Below are 15,154 nucleotides of genomic sequence, written 5' to 3'. Positions count from 1 at the left end.
AGAACTGTCTGCTTTCCCACCCCCAGCATCACAGGAATAACAGAGCATCCCATGGGGGTCACCAGGTTAAGCCGCCCATACAGAGGAAGCAGCAGGGTATAGTGCACACAGAATCATCATAGGCACATAGGATTTACCATGCCATGCAGTGGCCACTACCTGATGGTTCAGAAGCTGGCGGCCCTGCCCATAATACACTGGGGCAATTGTGCATCCCTGTGTATGACATGTAGGTAAGTGAGATGGGGCCCGTTTGCTCCTCAACTCTGCTGTGACCTGATGAGGCCATCCAGCCCTGGATCTACACCTGGGCCTGAAGGGATGTGTCCCTACTGAAGTGAGCACAGGGAAGTTCTGTCTGTGGTAGAATTCATCTCCTACCCCCGGAGGTGCCAGTGTAACAACCCTGGCCCTGAAACTAGTCCCCGCTGCAGCTGGGGGGCAGCAGCAGAGAACGCTGTCCTGGGGGGTGGGGAGACAGCCAAGGAGAGGGCAGCTTGAGCTGGAGAGAGGGCATGGAAATGGCCCAAAGGGGGCAGTGGGAGGGCAGTTAAAGAAGGAGGAGGCAGACAGAGGCAGCACTGGTTAAAAGGGGATTTGCTGAGGAAGCTGGACCATGAACCGCCAGGTGCAAGGAGCTCACCACGAGGGGCACAGAGCTCTGCCCAGTGAGGTTGCTGATTGGGGCACTGACAGTGGGAAATGATAGAACAAGAAGCAATGGGCTTAAACTGCAGCAAGGGAGATTTAGGCTGGACATTAGGAAAAAGTTCCTAACTGTCAGGGTAGTTAAACACTGGAATAAATTGCCTAGGGAGGTTGTGGAATCTCCATCTCTGGAGATATTTAAGAGTAGGTTAGATAAATGTCTATTAGGGATGGTCTAGACAGTATTTGGTCCTGCCATGAGGGCAGGGGACTGGACTCGATGACCTCTCGAGGTCCCTTCCAGTCCTAGAGTCTATGAATCTATGAAACGGTTTGGGCGCCTGGGGCATGGGGGTGGCTCTCCGGGGGAGGAGCTGTCGTTCACGGGTGGACCTGCTGGAAAGAGGCACGGGCATCAAAGGAGCAGCGCAAGCCAGAGAGAGGGAAGGCGGGACGGCTGGGGTGAAGCTGAGTGCAGTCGGGTGGGGGAAGAGTGGATTCCCTCTTGGGGTGACGCAGCCGGGTGCTGAAAAAACTTTGTTTCCGGTGATGGTAATTTACATTTTATTGCTTTCCTAAGCAAGTATTTGATGTTACTGTATATTATTTATTGTGTATTATTCATCTATTCTTTCTATTCTGTTATTGTTTGTGACACATTTCTGGATTTTTCTTCTATAAAGTTTACAATGTTAGGGTTCTCTCCATTGTGTTGGTTTGCCCCTGCCTTTCCTCATGGTAGGCATCGGCTTAGCCGAGGCCTGGGGCACCAGTCAATCGATCCACTCACCCTTTCCCACCGCTCTCATCCCTTCCATCAGCACTGTCACTGCCCATGGCTCTGGTCACTAAAGGGGGTGCCGTAAGAAGGGGATCCCATGAGCAAAGGCAAACCCTTAGCTCCAGTTCTGCCCATCTCTTTGATCCAGCATCCCTGTCAGGCATGGAGCTTATCCCTGGCTCCTAACCATGCTTCTGGAGAGCAAATACTTCTTCCAGCCCATGTTCTCTTCTCGCTCCCCTCCCTCCACTCCAAAAGAGAGAGATTCCTCACTCCATAGCCCCTATTGCTGCTGGGGCTCACTCCACTGCAATGCTAGTTCCTCCTATGGGGTAGCTCCCACCGTGCCAGCCACCTGAGGGCACATCAGGAAACAGCATGGCTGCCAACACTCCCCTATTATATTAGAAGTCCCTTCTTTAAATAAAACATTGCCTGTCTCCTACTCAATCAGCACAGGGCCCCTTATATCCCATGTAATGCCCTAGTGCGTGGGATCGCTGCCCACTCAAATTTGGCCTGGTTGCTCCCCCTACATGGCAAAGGCTCTGACTTAGCTCCCAACATCCATGTGGAACCTGAACAGGAGCCACAGCAGCTTCCCGGCCCAGCGCCTGTGGCCCTGGGTTCTCTGCAGTGCCCCAGACTGGACAGAGAGATTCCCTAGGAAGGACAGGGCAGAGAAGGGACTCAGTCCCCCAGGCTCAAATTAAGCATGGAGACATCTGAGGTCTGTCCCATATTTGAAATACACTGTGGGCCACCGTAGGCAGTGGAAGCAGGTGCACAGTCTCCAAAGGGTTAACCTTCATGCCAGGGTGCTGCAGATCTTGATACACTAATTGCACCCACAGAAAATGCACTGGGGCTAACACAGGCACTGGGCAACCTCTGGAGGAGGCGGATAGGGAGTGAGGGGCATTTGCAGCCAGCACATGAGGGGAACGTTGCCCCTTAGCTACCAAGCCAACCACACAAGCTGACTCCTAGCCAGCATATGTCCAGCCCACTCTCTCCATCCCCAGAGGGATCTTCAAAGGGCCCTGTCGCCCCTTCTCTGGGACTCAATGGCCAGGCATGTCTCTGGACACCGCTGTTCTGCAGCCTTAAACAGAGATTCAAAGGTGGAAGATTGGTGCCCTCTGGTGGTTAGAGCTGAGGAGCTTCTTTAAAAAGTTTCTTTTTTAAAACCTGCTTCGGGAAACTAATTCCAGCCCTTACACTGTGAGGTCCGCGAGCACTGGCTCACCTCGGCCAGCTTTCCAGGGAGCTGGTCTTGGAAAGCCCACCCCTGCTGCTCCTTCCCTTTGCACCCTCACCGTTCACACTGCCACCTTGAAATCAGCACTGCTGGTGAAAGAGGCCAGCCTGACAGCCCTTGAGCTGGGTCTTTCATTCCTTACTGGCTTCAAGGGATAAGTGCGGACAGCTGCCCTTTACTGCAGCTCCTTGGAGGGGCTAAACTAAGCCGCCTCCCCCCCACCCCCGATGAGGGACCCCGGATTTGCTAGAGCCGGACAGTGGTTTGTTCCTTCCACACCATGGGACATTCTAGTGTAGACAAGGCACCGGTGTTCTGTTACCATTCTTGGTGCAAGTCTAGTGGCTGTGGTGCAAAACTTGGAAAGGAAATTGGAAGAGGTAATTCGGGTTTGACAAGGCCTAAGGCACTCTGCTACTGCAGGGCTCAGCAGTGTACCCATGCGGAGCTAGGACAGACTCCCACAGCAGTCAGCATTTAGCTTGGCAGCCCAGCTGGCTTTACATCTGCCTCCGCGTTCTTAGCCTTCCTTCTAGGTGCAAATCAACCCAGCCCAAAAAATGAGCAGCACTTGAGTTCCCACCTACACTATTCATTACTGGCTCTGTTTCCTGTCATGCCCTTGTCTGTCTGCACCCATCTGTTGTCTCAGGCCTGCTTCTTAGATTGGAAAGTCTTTGGGGCAAGGACCCATTTTTTTGTTCTAAATTTATACAACGCATAGCACAATGGGGGGCTTGGTCCACACTTAGGTGCTATCGCAATACAAATAAATAAAATAATGAATGTAAGTGCTCCAAATAGGTTTTACACAGGGCTCAGTTGGTGACTAGCCTCTCTGCACCAGGTGCATTTCAACCTCGGCAAAAGCGCTTGGGTCCAATTTTTCAACAGAAAATTAAAACCAAAGGGAGCTCTTTTTAGAGATTTCAAACTCTGAAAGTTTATTTAAATTTTTTACAGCTTTTTAATGGCATAAAATCTGACAATGGTACAAACACAGAGCCCTTCCCCCTCACTCCTTGTCAACGATTCTTTTAGGCCAACTGGGCAAGGCATGCTGAGCAGACTAACAGCAGGTGTATGGTTCCACAGATCAACGGTGCTGGCACCCAGATGGGCACGGGGAAACCAAACAGGGGAGGGAATGAAGTAGGGGAGGACTTCCATGCCACGCTCTAGCAACAGCCCAAATATGACTAAAAAGCTTCAGATCGTGTGTCAGCCACACAGAAATCACACACAGCGGAAACGCAAATGCTGTAAGATGCACCCAACTCCACCTCCCACGGATGTCGTATAAAGGACCAGATCCTCAGCTGGTGTAAACCGGCACAGTGTAACTTCAGTGGAGCTGATTTGCACCAGCTGTGGAGCTGGCCTGAGGTTGACACTCTGAAAGCTCTGCCCAGGGCTGGAGGACAAGGGTCACCGTGTTCATTGGGCCTCCTCGTTGGGGCTGTGCTGTGTGGAGGTGTTTGCCCCTCTTGGTTTCACACCTTTATTCTTGCTTACCCCGTAGGCAGCTGCTGCCCACTTCCCCTCCTTCAAGGGCCCCCTCTCTCCTTCTTTGCCCCCCTCCACACTGCTCTCCTCATCTCCACCCTCTCCCCGTTGCCCTGGGTTTGGTCTGTGGTGCAGCATGAGCTCTTGGGGGTAGGTGCCATGCCCTTGGTATAGATCTTCTGCCGTGCCCCCGTGCCCCCAGGCTCTGTACATGTGTTCATTAGCCAGGCTATAGCCCTTGCTGAGAATCAAGTAGCAAATGTGAGCTCTGGGAGATCGGCCCAGGGTAGGAAGTCATCCTGCACCCTTGAGAGGATGAAAGGACTCCAGGGTACACCGCTCCATAGATACACGCCAGGAGGGACACCTTGGGGGGAGCTGGGTCACGCACGCAGAGGTGGTGGCTGCTCACTCAGGCCCTACAGTGGAAGGGCAGCCCAAGCCTGGGGGCAGACCCTTTCCAGTTGGTGTCTAACCATTCATCGGCTCTGCTTCTCTGAATGCAGGGGCTCAGTAGAACACAGAAAAGTGGCATCCCCTCCCCAGCTCCTCGGCTGATGTAAAGCTGTGTAGTGCCACTAAAGATGTTGGCGTCAGCAAAGCTCCATTAAAACCAATGTAGAGGTGCTGATTTATACCAGCCACAAGGGCAAGAGAGCCACTGTTGCACAAAGGGATCCCACCATGCTCAGATAGCAAATGAAACCCAGGCTGGATTGGCCTCCCCGCTGAGCTGGAGCCATGTCCTCTGCCCTGTCCTCTCACCATCCCTTTGGCTGGGCATGAAAGTTCTCCAGTGGGGGAAGGGAAGGAATTGCACCTGAAGCCCACTTGCCAACTCTCCAATGCCCTCCTCAAGTTGATTTGACATACAAGCAGCCTGGTAGGGAGAGGTCCTGCCCCTGCACAACTCCCACCAGCACCCTCAGGGATGCTCAGCACCTGCCCCAGGCACAGCAAGTGACTGCCCCTCCGCCCCCGAGATTTGGAACTTGAGAACCAGCCTGATTTGCTTCTCCAGCAGTGGGAAGGGAGTGGGGAGCACTTCATCATCTGATTTCCTGCTTCGGCCACAGGATCAGGGTGCGGGGAAGCTTGTCAATCAGTCACTCCTTCTTCTGGTAATGGATGTGGAGACAACTCACTGTCTACTCTCCCACTCTGGCCATAGACTGGAAGGGGAGAGGGCAGCAAGGAACAGGGGCCAGTCCACCATCAAAGCCAGCAAAGCCATCAGCTTGGTTTGAAACATCAGCCTCCAAATCCCTGGTCTTGTTTGCTCAGCTGCTATTTCAAATTGATTTGGTACCTTTCTAGGTCAGTGCAGGCAGCTGAAATCCAACTTGGGCTTTGGCTACCTTATCGCTTTCCAGTGTTTCAGAAATAGCACAGGATCCTATAGCAGCTGAGCACCAAAACAGACCCAGCCTGCTGGAACCCTGCTTCTGCACATGTGCAGAGGGGAACGTGGGCAGAGACCCTGGGGCTGATTATGAACATACGTTCCCACAATCCAGCTAATAACCTGTGTGGTTTATCCTCTGTGCAACATAAAAAGCTCTTAAATGCACTTAACCAGGATGGCTCCTGGTAGGCCTTTCAGCAAGTTTTCAAATTAAAATCCAGTAACAAGGAAGGGAAAAATCCCCGAAGAACCATTGCAAAACCTCCATTCAAGTTCATCCTCAAAAGGTATAAAACAGCAGTCCCCCAAGGTGTGGGAAATAGCTTTGCTAAACCAGATGCACCAGGGTCCACACAGAATGGCAAACGACATCTTCAGCCTGTGTCTCTTCCCCCACACCTCCATTCGTCATTTGAAACTTTTTCTCACGCTTTTCCTTCCTTCCTTCCTTTGCTTTATCTTTTGGAAAACGCTCCCATCGCAGGATTTTATTTTTTAAAGTACTTTCCAGTTTCACAAAACCTTTTTTGTTTCATTGGTTGGTTGGTTGGTTTTTACACGTTTATTGGAAAAAGTTAACAAACAAAAACAAAAATAAATAGTAGCAAGATGAAATCGGAGCATCCCATGCATGGAACTGCTGATGGGAAAGAGACAGTATAGGTACAAGAGTCAATCAAAGACAATAAATACAGCCACACACGGCATGAGAAAGGGTCATGGTGCCAAGGGTAGTCATGCCTCTTTCAGGGATAAGCAGCAAGGCTCGGGTCCTGACGATGCTTGCACTTGTTTGAGCATCTGAGTAGTTCCGGTTGACTTCAGCTGGGATTTTTAAAAGTACTTAAAAGAGTGAAGTTCTTGTCCTAGATGACGGGGCAGATTTTCAAAGGTGCAGGCAAGCGCCTATTGGAACTTACAAAAGAGTCTCAGTAGCTTAGAAATTAATGGGCATTAGACAGTTATCTCAAACAGACACTTTTGCAAACCGCACTAGAAAAACCGCACCTGAAAATCTGGCCCCAAGCTCTTGGGTGGGCCCATCTTTTCTTATGTATCTGGACAGCACTAGCACACTGGGGCCCTGCCTATGAGCAGGGCCCCCCGATGAACTGCAATGCAAATAAATAATAAATAATAATAATAAATAATAATGAAAGGTGACTGCTGCTGATGGAAATTCAATGCGGGAGGGGGGAGGGCTAACTTCTCCAAAAATCACAGCCTTCAGTGGGACTCCTCACGGAAGTAAAGCTACCCACGTGCCTGAGTGGTTGTAGGCTTCCATCCCTGTTGCTCTGCGGTATTTGTGCTGCAGTCACACGGACAATCAAGCAGAGCAGAGATGGTGTTGGGCACCTTGCTACTGGTAAACACTGTGCTTCATTCATTGCATTGTTGAAGTCCCTGGCGCTAATGATACGATTCATTGATATTTTTTGGTTTAACGTTTTCAGAGCTGATGCTGCAAATGATAATAACTAGCTGGCACAGGGTCTGTTCCATCCACAGGAGGCCTTCCAGTGACCTCAATGGGCTTTGGTGCAGGGCCACTCTGATTATTACCATGAGCCTGCAATGGCTTGATGAGACCATCATGGTAATAACACTAAGAACGATGCTACCTAGCAGTTGTTTGGCAGGATCAGGCTCTTAGGGTGAAATTCACCCTGTTCATAAAGCCTACAAACCACTAAATGCCATGATTTAAACCCTATTTTGAGGCTCTGAATAATGTTTCAGCCTTATGCTGGGGGGAATTTCACCCTTTGTTCTCCAAAGAACACTGTCAGATGATAAAAACAACAAAAGAGCAAATCCCACATTGTCATTAACGATACCCCTGCAAGAGAATCACTTCTGAAACTATTTTTTTACATGCTAAATGGCTTTTTGCCATTTACACAGTCATTCACTTTTTGCATTTGACTCCTCTTGCACAATCGAACCAGACTGGTCAGTTTAACTGTTGCGAGGGGCAGGGGTTGGGTTGGGTTAAGTCAGTGTCAATTCCTGGCTCCGAGGTTGGGTTGCAAAAACTGTAGGAAACTTTTAAGTCCTGCACAAAAAATCTGTTCTGGTAGAAATCAAAAGAAAATCCAGGAAACATTTCCGTAAAACTTGAAACAAAATCTAAATTTGGGAGCTGAACCTCCCTGCCAGTGTCCCTGAGACAGAATATTGGTGGCGTCTCAGGCCCTGATCCTGCAAATATTTAGGCATGTGCCTAATTTTATTCCTGTAAGTTGTCCTGTGGAGGTCAATAGGAACGACTCACATGAGTACAGTTACCTGTGTGCACGTCTGCAGAATCGAGGCCATAGTCACTGAAGAACAAGGACATAAAACTGCCCCATTTTATCTATTAAAATCCTTTTTAACATTTCAAAAGTTCTCTGCAATTTTTCATAAAATAAACCATCTCCCCACCCTACAGCTCTTGTGGAACAAAATCAAGGCAAAATGCCATGAAAATCCAGTGGACTGAGACTCTGACACTGCCCTGATGTGTGACCATGGGCATGTCAATTACCATGCTCTGTACTTCTGTTTCCCCTTCCCACCCTTTGTCTATTTAGATCATAAGCTCTCTGAAGCCAGCACTGTCCCTCATTATGGGTATGTACAGCACCTAGCACCATGGGGATCCTGATCTCAGTTGGTTGCTACCATAATACAAATAATGATATATTATAAAGCAGACAGTGATAGGGAGTAGTACTACCCCTTTAAGAGACAGTCTGGAGTTTACAGCCAAGACAGGCTGGACACAGTGAAGGAGCACCCTGCCCCACCCTTGTGGCTTGGCTACATAAACAGGAAAAGAAGGCAGCTGGGCTGCTAAGAGAGAGGATCAGAAGCTATGTTGTGTGCTGCAGGTTCCCCAAGTCACTAGCCTGACTTGGGCCCTAGAAACTTTGCTGTTTCTGAATGTAAGTCTGGTTGCTCTGAAGTAAGGAACTTATGATCTTAGTTAAGTGGTTCCTCCCCTGGGCTGGTGCCTCAGGAAAAGGGAGAAAGCCTGCCTGCCTCCGACAATATTAAGGCTATGTCTGTGCTTCCACTGCTGCAGTAATACAGCTATGGTGCTCTGCTGTAGTGTAGACCCTGCTGTGTCTACGCTGGGGGTTAGGATGACCTAACAGGTGCTCAGTGCTTTGAAATTTTCCACAGCTCTGAATCGTGTAGCTAGGTTGACCTAACTTTAAAGTATCAGCTAGGAACTCTGGTGACTAGGGGTGATTTGAAGGCTTTCTTAAAAGGTTTTTTTTTCGTTAGTTTGGTTTTGGCCTTCCCCCAATCTTGAATCCTGTGCAGACCCAAGAAGATACGTTTGCTCAAAACAGCTGTGGCTTGTCCTTTTAAACCAGTGCTTAGATAAAGAGAGGGAAACCTGTCAGCCAAATGAAACTTGGGAAGCTCTACGGTGCAGCCTGATCATTACCACCAGGTTAGCAACCCCTCCACTCCGTCTCCTGTGCCTCTTTGCCTTCTATGGCGCATCTCTGACACTTAGATAGGAAGAGCCAGTGGTCAGCAATTGCCCATATTTCCATAAGGGACAACAGGGGGCCTGATTCTGATTTTCTACTGTTGTAAATCAGGAGCAGTCAGTGGGCAAGTGTGAGGTAAGAGGAGATTTAGCCCCAGCCACCCAATGTGTGGGCCTGAGGCTGCCTTGCATCTTGTCATAATTTGCACTAGTGCAAAGTGGCTAGAACACGCTCTTGTTCTGGTTAAGTGGCACTTCCCCTCACTCGGCATGGAGGTAAGCGATGAGACGCAGGGCAGGGAAAGGGCGAATCAGGCCCTACACCTCCCATGTCTAATCTCCACTACATTTCACCGTGAAAACTTACTCCCTTCATGTATCAACATGTTCTATCCCAGATTTAGTTCAGCCTCTAAATGCTGCTGATGGCATGTTTGATGCCAGCCATCTGAATGGTTGTCACCAAGTCTTTGAAACTAAATTCCGCCAGTGAAACAATCAGCCATTAAAATACATGTGAAGCAAGGTCCTCTTCTCCTGTTTCTGCTACGACTGACCAGAGGCAGTGTGTGCAGGAACAGCAGAGCTATACTTTGATTCGGGTGTGCCTTGCTCCTGAGGAGAAGTGGATTTGGAGGGTAGCATGGGAGTCTGCCTTGGAGTTCTGTTTTGCCCGTTCCTTACTTTATAGCTCTGTAGCAGCTCATAATGCGGAGGACAAAGGGTACCTCTGTGGAAGCAGTCAGAGACCACAGTGATCGGTGAACCACTGGTCCAGGTGGTAACACTGTCCCTGCAGCCTGTACAGTGATGCTGACAATGATTGGATTAGGGATGGATGATGCTTTTAGAACGATAGACAGGTAGAAAGATCCCACAGATTCTCATCCATTGAGCAGAAGGGGAGTGGCTGATTGCATGGAAATGCCTCATGCTCTGTCAGTGTTCTAGCTGCAGGAGGAGGGGATCAAGTCAACATGTGGGTCCTGTGGCACCAGGAAAATAGAGGGAATGGCTTATTGAGAAGGGAAGGAAACAATGGGGGGGGTTAAAGAGCCCTTCTTTCTCTCCTTGCTCCTGGTGAAGCACACGTGACCTTGGCAGCAGTAAGTGGTGCTGCAGCCTAACTGAGAGCTGACCCAGGAGTTAGTGGTCATCTCTGCAGAAGGGATGGTCCCTCCTTATCACTGTTGCAAACCATGATCTCAAACTGTTTTTGCACATGTAAAGAGCTGCTTGAGGGTGGCAAGGTCCAGGGGGTAGGACATTGACCTAGGATGCAGGAAACCTGGTTTCTATTACCAATTCTGCAACTAACTTACTGGGTGACTTTAAGCAAGCCACTTCCCTTCGCCTCTCCTCCCATTCGTGTGTGTCTCCTATTTAAACTGTAAGCTCTCCGGGGCAGGGACTCTCTTACATGTCTGCTCAGCACAATGGCACCCGGAACTTGATTTGGGGCCTCTAGGTGTTACTGAAATACAAACAAAAATACCATTGTAACTTCTTATTTACATTAGTGTGAAAAAACAATCAGGCCCCCAGAAAGGAGCTTAACCCTTTGCCCGATAAATCAGACTCCCCCCTCAGTACAGAAGTTCATGAGCTGTCAGTTCTGTGGAAAGGCAAGCAGCCCGTTCACTAGATTGTCTTTTTCAACTGTCTCTTTCCCATGAAAAACTTTAGCTTGTTGCCTAATCCAGGCAGATGCTCTGCTGAAGTCTGTGGAAACCCCAGTGAAAGGGGAACCAGAACCTTGATTTTTAGGCCCCAGTGCATGAAAGCATTTAAAACGTGCTTATGAATGTCCTTCTGCAGGACAGCAGTTAAGAGTGTGTTTAAATCCTACATACTTCAAAGAGACTTTAGCAAGTGTTTAAAGTTAAGCCTCTGCCTACATGCTGTCCTGAAGCAGGACACTTTTCTGATCCTGGGCCATAAGTTGTAGCCATTTGGAATTATCAGTGTATTAAGATTTCTGCCCCTTGGGTCTGAGAATATCAAACCTAATGTCGACAGATAAATTAGCTCACCGTTTTCAACAGAATCCGAGTTTGCTTGGATAACTGATAAAATCAGGAATGTTAACTCCAGCTAAATCCTTACAAAAATACAAAATAAATAGATGTATAAAAGAGAGGTTGGGGCTCACATCCCCCCCAGTCTCTAAGAAGGCTCAGAGTGTTGCTCGTACATTTCATCTGAGCTTTTCCAATGGAGGTCTCTGCAGTATACGGCTGATCATTCTGAAGAGCAGTCTCCACCACCCAACACCAGGGCCAAACATGGTGGGGTGTTATTGCAGGCGTGCCCCCTCCCACTGCCCAAATGTTCTCGGTCCCTATCTTAACCACGAGTGCCCAACTCAAATGGACACTTGAGGTTCTTGGACCCAGTTCTAGATGCTGGTACGAGTGGCAGAAATGCAGGAGCCAAGCTTAGGTGACCACATTTGATAAGTGGACAATCCACATGTGTTCATCCTTCATAACTGGCATGGAAAAAGGCAAAAGGATGTTGGAGTTTTTGAACGGGCATTTATAAATGTCTTGCAGGAAGGACTGCCATGAGGAGGGAAGCAAGCTATCAGTTAAAGAACTCCTGGGGTCTGATTCTCCACCACGCTGCACCCTGTGCCACCTTTCGCACCAAGACCACACTACATCAGAACAGGAATGTTTCACACCTACTTTGCACAGATGTGTCTGCACAATGTGGAGGGAATCAGGCCTAATGCTTCCTCCTCCCAGTCCATCCAACCTCTAGTCATTTATTCCTTATCATGCATCCATTCTGGCAAAGGTGCAAGGATCATACACAGACGAAGATCTGGAATGGGAAATGCCAGCATGTCCTTTATGAGCCGTGCTTCTTGCATATCATTTGCAACAACCCTTGAATAACTGATCTTTGCATCATACAAATGGGATCCTTGCACTTCTGCCTGTTGGAGCAATCCTAGCTAGGATTCACTGGTCAATTAAGTTAGACCAGGAATGAATTTTCTTGCTAGATCGTTAAACTCCAAAGTCACAGCATGTCCCTAGTGTTCCGCTGAGAAACCAAAAGATAGCATGGACAAGCCTATACAACCTTCTCAGTGTCAAGGCCCAAGAAATCAGGGAAGAGACAATGCAGGCAGTTTTCCTTTAACTGACAGAGGTGACTGGCTTTTCATCTACTTATGACAATCCCTCCTTCCAAGCACTCAATCCTGCATTCCATGCCACACCCACCAGATCCACTGACTTCTTTAGTACACCACGAGCAGAGCATCCGTGGAAGTTCTGGCTGTGTCAGGAAAGCCGGAATGAGCCTCAAAGAGACGAATGGACAAATTCTCTGTGACTGTAAACTGGGTGCAGCTCCACTGAAGTCACTGGAGCTACACCCAATTGCAACAGGAGAGGATGTGATTGTGTGTGTGTGTGTATACATACACACATGCACATAAATATGAAACCATTCAAGAAACTTTTGAGACAACATGCTCTGTCTTCTTTAGAGACACGGAGGCTGTGATAGCAGCTGCGTTTTACCCCCACGCTCGATTCACAAATGGAAAAAGAATCTCGAAATAAATTAAAACATGCGCACAACACTTTGGGTAGATTGTAAATTTCGTAGGTGCAATGTTGGAAGGTCCACGTGCTCCTGAAGAGATCACACGAAAGCCAAAGGAGAAAAAAACGAAAGCCAACACAATGTGTTTCACCTGTGCCAGAAGTGTACGAGTTTTCTGATTGGAACCAGAACTGGTATCCGCTGGCCACATGCCAATGATCAGTTGTGCAAAGGAAGCCATTCTAATAATAAACAGCAACCCCTATTCTGTGTCCGGCTTGTTAGCTGTTTGGTAACGAGAATGCATGTGCGTCCGGTCTGGAGAAGCTTGTGTGATGTGTACATTCTGCTTCATCAAATATGCAAGCTCTCCTGGGAGCAGAAACATTAGAATATTCACTTGAGCTCCACTTCTTCCTTTTGCTATTGATTTCTTTATTGCATCCCAGGTATGAGCTTTTCACCAGCCTTGTCTTTAAGAAAAAACCTCTCCTCACTCTAGAGAAAGTTTCCCGGTGGCTGGGTTCGAAGGCAAACTCTGCTCTGGATACGAAGCTTTTAAATTGCAGTCCTGGTGGCGACTGGCATGTAAAGAAAGTCTCCTACCCAGAGACTATTATGATCATGTCATTTAAAAAACAAACAAACAAACCAAGAACATGTCAGTTACAGGCTTCTTCCAAACTCTTCATTGCTCTCCCCATCCTCACCTTCCAGGGCTTCATGGAGGAGTGAACAATCCTGGCTCAACAGGCCACGCTCCTGATCACAATGAGGATGCTGGATGTGAATACAAATGGGTGCAGGGGGTGGGAAACCAGACTCTGCTGAATGAATTAAGACATTTTATGGAAGGCTCCAGTTTCTCCCCCATCCCTTTCCTGTTTTCTCGGTAGGAAAATGGAATGCTGTCCCAGGGAATCAGCTGGGGAGCAACACATGCTCCAGGAAATAAGTGATGGAGTCCCAGTGCTTCCAGAGGAAGAGGAGGAAGAGGAACAGCAGGGCGGTGCTGAGGATGCGCATGCGGGTCTTCATGAGGGGCGTGATGAAGTTGGCGATGGTGGAGACGAAGACAAGCAGCACCGCCATGAGGGCCAGAATGACGTTGATGAATTTGCCCAGCAGGGCCCGGGCATTGGCGTTCTCCACCCCTTCCAGCTGCACCACCTGCTGCTGCTGCTGCTGGAGCTCCAGCTTGGTGACACGGGTGAGGCACGACTCCACCGCTTCCTGCAGAGGTAGACATGAACCAGGGTTAGTTTGGCCACAGGGTAGGGCACCACAGTGTAGCAGCTACCCTGTGCGGCAGAGTGTGCTGTCTGGTGGTTAGTACCAGGACTCTTGGGTTCTGTGCCTATCTCGGTGAGAGAGGGGAGGCTGGGAAACCAGGATGCCTGGGTTCTGTACTCCACTCAGTGAGGAAGTGCAGGTGAGACCACAGCACTCCTTGTTTCTGTTCCTGGCTGTGACACCTTGGGACAAGATGCTTAAACAATGCTGTGTGCCTCAGTACACCCACCTGGAACTGGGGAGTGTTGTTCACCTACCTCACGGAGGCTGTCAGGCTCAATTAACATTTGCAAAGTGCTTTGAGATCTGTTGATGATGGGAGCGACCGTTGTGCAAAGCAGAGTATTATTAGGGTTCTGATGTGACAATCTTGTACCACTTAAAGCATCACCCTGAAGTGCCTTACAATGAAAGTGTACAATAGTCAGAAAACCCCAAGTAAGAAATAAGCCAGTTGCAAGACTCCATTTTGGGATCCCTGGTTGACGGGACTTTGGTGCACAAGGCAAAATACGACTCCCTCAAAACCTTCCCCACCTGCTTCCACACGAACCCGCTAATTCTGAGCATTAGACAGAGGCATTAGAGCAAGTGGGAGTATATAGTATGCACAGTGCAGTAGGGAGAGCAGAGATACAGCTATGTCTACCCACACATGCCTGGTAAAGAGGGTGCAATGTGTGTAAGGAAAGCACAGAGCTCTTCCATTGCTTTGCAGATTTACATTTTGCTTAGTTTGCTCTTAATTCACGTGAAATGTATTTGCTTCTTCCACGATATATGTGCTATTTTTTCCAAAGGCTGAATAAAACCTGAGCATCAAATATAGGTAATTCCACTGGGAAGTTCCTCTAATTGCCACGTGGGGGCAGAACAGTCCCCTGCAGATTGTGCTGAACAGCTACAGTCAAATCCACTCACTGGGGGCCTCTGATAAATGGCCTGTATGTTATTGACACCTGAAAGGTGACAATGCAAAGGGCACTGCAATGTGACAGTCCTAACGGAGCACTTCTGATCAGTCCCTCCAGTAATGGGTGCAATACAAAAACCCCGACAGGTAGACGGACTGACAGATGCACAGATTTCAATGGCCTCTCTGGTGCTGTCCGTAAGACCCCAGCAGCCCTGTTTTCAGAGCACCTCTGGAAACTAGACCAAAGCTGGGAACTGGCATTTGCTCCCATAGGTTTTAACGGGAAT

At 48.8% G+C, this 15,154-nt stretch overlaps 1 protein-coding gene across 5 annotated transcripts in view; it reads right to left on the bottom strand.

The window, feature by feature from the left end:
- Window positions 1-3,626: 3,626 nt before the first annotated feature.
- TMCC2 (transmembrane and coiled-coil domain family 2) overlaps window positions 3,627-15,154 on the bottom strand; it is an 84,428-nt gene continuing 72,900 nt past the window's right edge. For all 5 annotated transcript variants that reach the window (XM_030561562.1, XM_030561563.1, XM_030561564.1 and 2 more), the window contains one exon: window positions 3,627-13,891. In XM_030561562.1, the coding sequence (XP_030417422.1) occupies window positions 13,580-13,891 (312 nt within the window). In that variant the 3' untranslated portion in view covers window positions 3,627-13,579. The remainder of the gene's footprint in view (window positions 13,892-15,154) is intronic.

The sequence above is a fragment of the Gopherus evgoodei genome, chromosome 4, assembly GCF_007399415.2.
Source record: "Gopherus evgoodei ecotype Sinaloan lineage chromosome 4, rGopEvg1_v1.p, whole genome shotgun sequence".
NCBI classification, from domain to species: domain Eukaryota; kingdom Metazoa; phylum Chordata; order Testudines; family Testudinidae; genus Gopherus; species Gopherus evgoodei.
This window is presented reverse-complemented; position numbering and strand designations above follow the sequence as displayed.